The sequence below is a fragment of the Fragaria vesca genome, linkage group LG6 (genome assembly GCF_000184155.1).
Source record: "Fragaria vesca subsp. vesca linkage group LG6, FraVesHawaii_1.0, whole genome shotgun sequence".
NCBI classification, from domain to species: domain Eukaryota; kingdom Viridiplantae; phylum Streptophyta; class Magnoliopsida; order Rosales; family Rosaceae; genus Fragaria; species Fragaria vesca.
Window position 1 is genome coordinate 28,761,241 of NC_020496.1, and position 3,147 is coordinate 28,764,387.

The 3,147-nt window shown below is 43.6% G+C and overlaps 1 protein-coding gene across 1 annotated transcript in view; it reads right to left on the reverse strand.

Annotated features, from left to right (window-relative positions):
* Positions 1 to 825: 825 nt before the first annotated feature.
* Positions 826 to 3,147, reverse strand: part of LOC101303732 — a 4,090-nt gene continuing 1,768 nt past the window's right edge. Inside the window, exon 2 of the mRNA XM_004305898.1 lies at positions 826 to 1,185. Within this exon, the coding sequence (XP_004305946.1) occupies positions 826 to 1,185 (360 nt within the window). The remainder of the gene's footprint in view (positions 1,186 to 3,147) is intronic.

A 3,147-nucleotide genomic window follows, 5' to 3' on the forward strand; every position in this document is an offset into this window, starting at 1 on the left:
AAGTGCATAAAACTCCTTGTCGTAGGTTAGATAGTTTCTGATGGATCCAGTGAATAACTCAGAGTAGTATTCTACTGGCTTCCCATCTTGTAACAGAACGGCTCCCATAGCATAGGTAGACGCGTCAGTCTCCACCTCAAAAGGGCGTTGCAGACTCGGCAGGGCTAGTACTGGAGCTTCTGAAATTTTCCTCTTTAAAAGCTGGAAAGCTTCTTCATGCTTTTCACTCCACTCAAATTTCTGTCCAGCTTTTGTCAGCCCGTGCAAAGGTGCTGCATGAGTAGAGAAATCTCGAATAAACTTGCGTACATACTGGCAAGCTCCCACGAAACTTCGGACTTCTGTTACTGTCTTGGGTCTAGGCCACTTAGAGATGACCTCAACCTTCCTTGGATCAATCTTCAGTTGACCTCCACCAACTATAAACCCGAGATACACCAATTCCTTCTGCGCAAACTCACACTTCTTTGCATTCAAACATAGTTGATTGTCTTGTAGTAACTTTAAGACATCTCGTACGTGAATCATATGCTCCTCCCACGTCTTGCTATATATCAGAATGTCATCTAAATAGACAATTACACAGTTGTCTATTAGGTGACGTAGTATTTCATACATGAGGCGCATGAAAGTAGCCGGAGCGTTGCACAAACCAAAGGGCATGACTAACCACTCAAAAAGGCCTTGCTTTGTTTTGAAGGCTGTTTTCCAAGTGTCCTCTTCCCGTACTCAGACTTGATGATACCCAGATTTTAAATCTAGTTTGGTGAAATATTGAGCACTCTCCAGCTAATCTATCAAATCATCGATCCTAGGCAAAGGGTATCAGTTCTTGACAGTAATTCTGTTTAGTGCTCGGTAATCGACGCACATTCGCCAACCACCATCCTTCTTAGGAACTAATAAGACTGCTGACCCACAAGGTGAACAACTTGGTACAATAACTCCCTTATCAAGAAGCTCTTGAACTTGTCTCTTAATCTCCTCAGATTCCTGCACCGTCGTACGATACAACCCTGTGTTTGGCAAAGAACTCTCCCCTGTCAACATAATCTCATGTTCCACTTTCCTCTTCGGCGGCAAACCCGGCAATTCTTGAAACAAATCTGCAAACTGTGACTTCAACTCCTCCATATCATTGTTCTGCTGTTTTGTTAGAGATGATCGGTTCACTCGATGCAGATGCTGACACGACCCACCCCGAATTTCACCCTGAAACCCAGAGTAAGTCGTGCGGGGACCACCTCCAAGGAAAATTTACTGAAAAGATTAAGAAAATCTCCCTTGCAGATGGACAACCCTAACTCGAAAATTTCATATTACACTCTTAATTTAACACTTCTGAACATCACATAATATACAAAAATTCTAAAGTATTCAGAGCTAGTAAACACAAGCGGAAGCAAGAAAACACGAGTAGGTTGAACAGGTAACCTACTGGCGAAAACTGGCAGAAATGCGGGTGACTATGCCTCGCCTCCTACTAGATCCAACCCGAACTCTGCAGACTGGGCAATTTAAAACGAAGGGCCTAGGGGAAAACATTTAATAACGTTAGAGTGAGTGGACAAAAATAAAATAATAAATAAAATTTATGTTTCCCCAAATTAATTTCTAAGGAAAAATCGAATGCATGCCGCAAGCGATAAAACTTTTATCTCATAAAATATCGAGCCTCTCAGACTCTATAATATATGTATGTATTTACACTCATCCATACTCCCTATATAAATTCATGGGTCTATATAGGGCTACTACGCTCGCGTCCAACGCTCACGTCACGCCTTAATGCGGTGCTACACTACGCCATCAAGGTGGACAGACGGGTGTATAAATATGTGTCCATACCCCCTATATGAATTAAACACTCAAATAGGGCTACTACGCTCACGTCACACCATAATGCGGCTATATGCTACGCCATTAAGGTGGACAGACACATATGGTTAGCTAGCATTTCCTATATATACTCTCTCATAATTACATATTTATATTCACCGAAAATCCCATTTTCGGTAACTCTCTAAGAGAAATAAAAGCGTCAAAATTAATTGACGTCAAAAACTCCAACAAAAGGAAATGTTCAATCATGAACCATAGCATGCATATTATTTCAAATAAAAGTCCACTCACAAATTAGGCCTAAGCCTGATGTCGATCTGGGGTCTCGTCTGCTCGAGCCTTCTCACGTCCTGTTCCAAATATAATATTAATTCCCAACCAATAATCCAATATTTAATCAAAATAGGCAAAATTACCCGAGAGCCATAATTACGCTCATCATTGCCTAACTTCGATATTCTTACATCGGAACGATCCGAACTTAAATATCATACTCAACAGTCGTAAATACAACCTCCCCAACATACGACTTAAATCCTACGGCCGGATTCTACATTAATTAACCGCCAAAAATACCAAACTTCGGAAATTCACAAACCTATCCAAATCTCATCCAAAAATTCCATAAATCACACCAATATACTCCTCTTAATATTCCACATTTAAAACCCTAAAAATCTCCTAACCGGCGGCGGCGCTGCCGGCGGAGCCAAATCCGGCGACCTCCAAAACCTATGAAATTTTGACAAAGTAATCTCCTCATCATGCTCTACAACTTTCATGACCAACACATCACCCAATTCCAAGCCTAACTAGGCTAATCGAACGAAAACAACTTAAAAGCCTAGAAATTTCAACTCCACATTTCTCCTTACCTAGCTCAAGAGGGAGGGAGCTGCTTGGAGGGTTGTTGCACGGGAGGAGGGCTACAAAACCGTACCAAGCTTGCCCGGATTGGTGGCCGGAGGAGGAAGTTCCGGCGAAGTGAGGCTTTGGACAGTCGGACCTTTCGGGTGGCACCGTTCTCTCACGGCGGAGCTAGGGCTCCTCTCACCGGTCCAGGGAGGTTGCTGGGTTGGAGGTCGACCGAACGGGACCGGTGCGGCGACGGTTGGTGGCCGGACGGCGGCGGGAGGACGGCCGGAAAACCGGGCAGTGGGAGGCTCGGGTGCGGGAGGGGTGAGGAGAGAAAATCGGGAGGAAAGAAAGAGTGGGTTTGGGCCTCACACCCCAAACCGGTCCAACCTATATCAACCCAAATTCCAAAAATAAAAACACCCCGAAAAAATAATACCGAATAAAAAT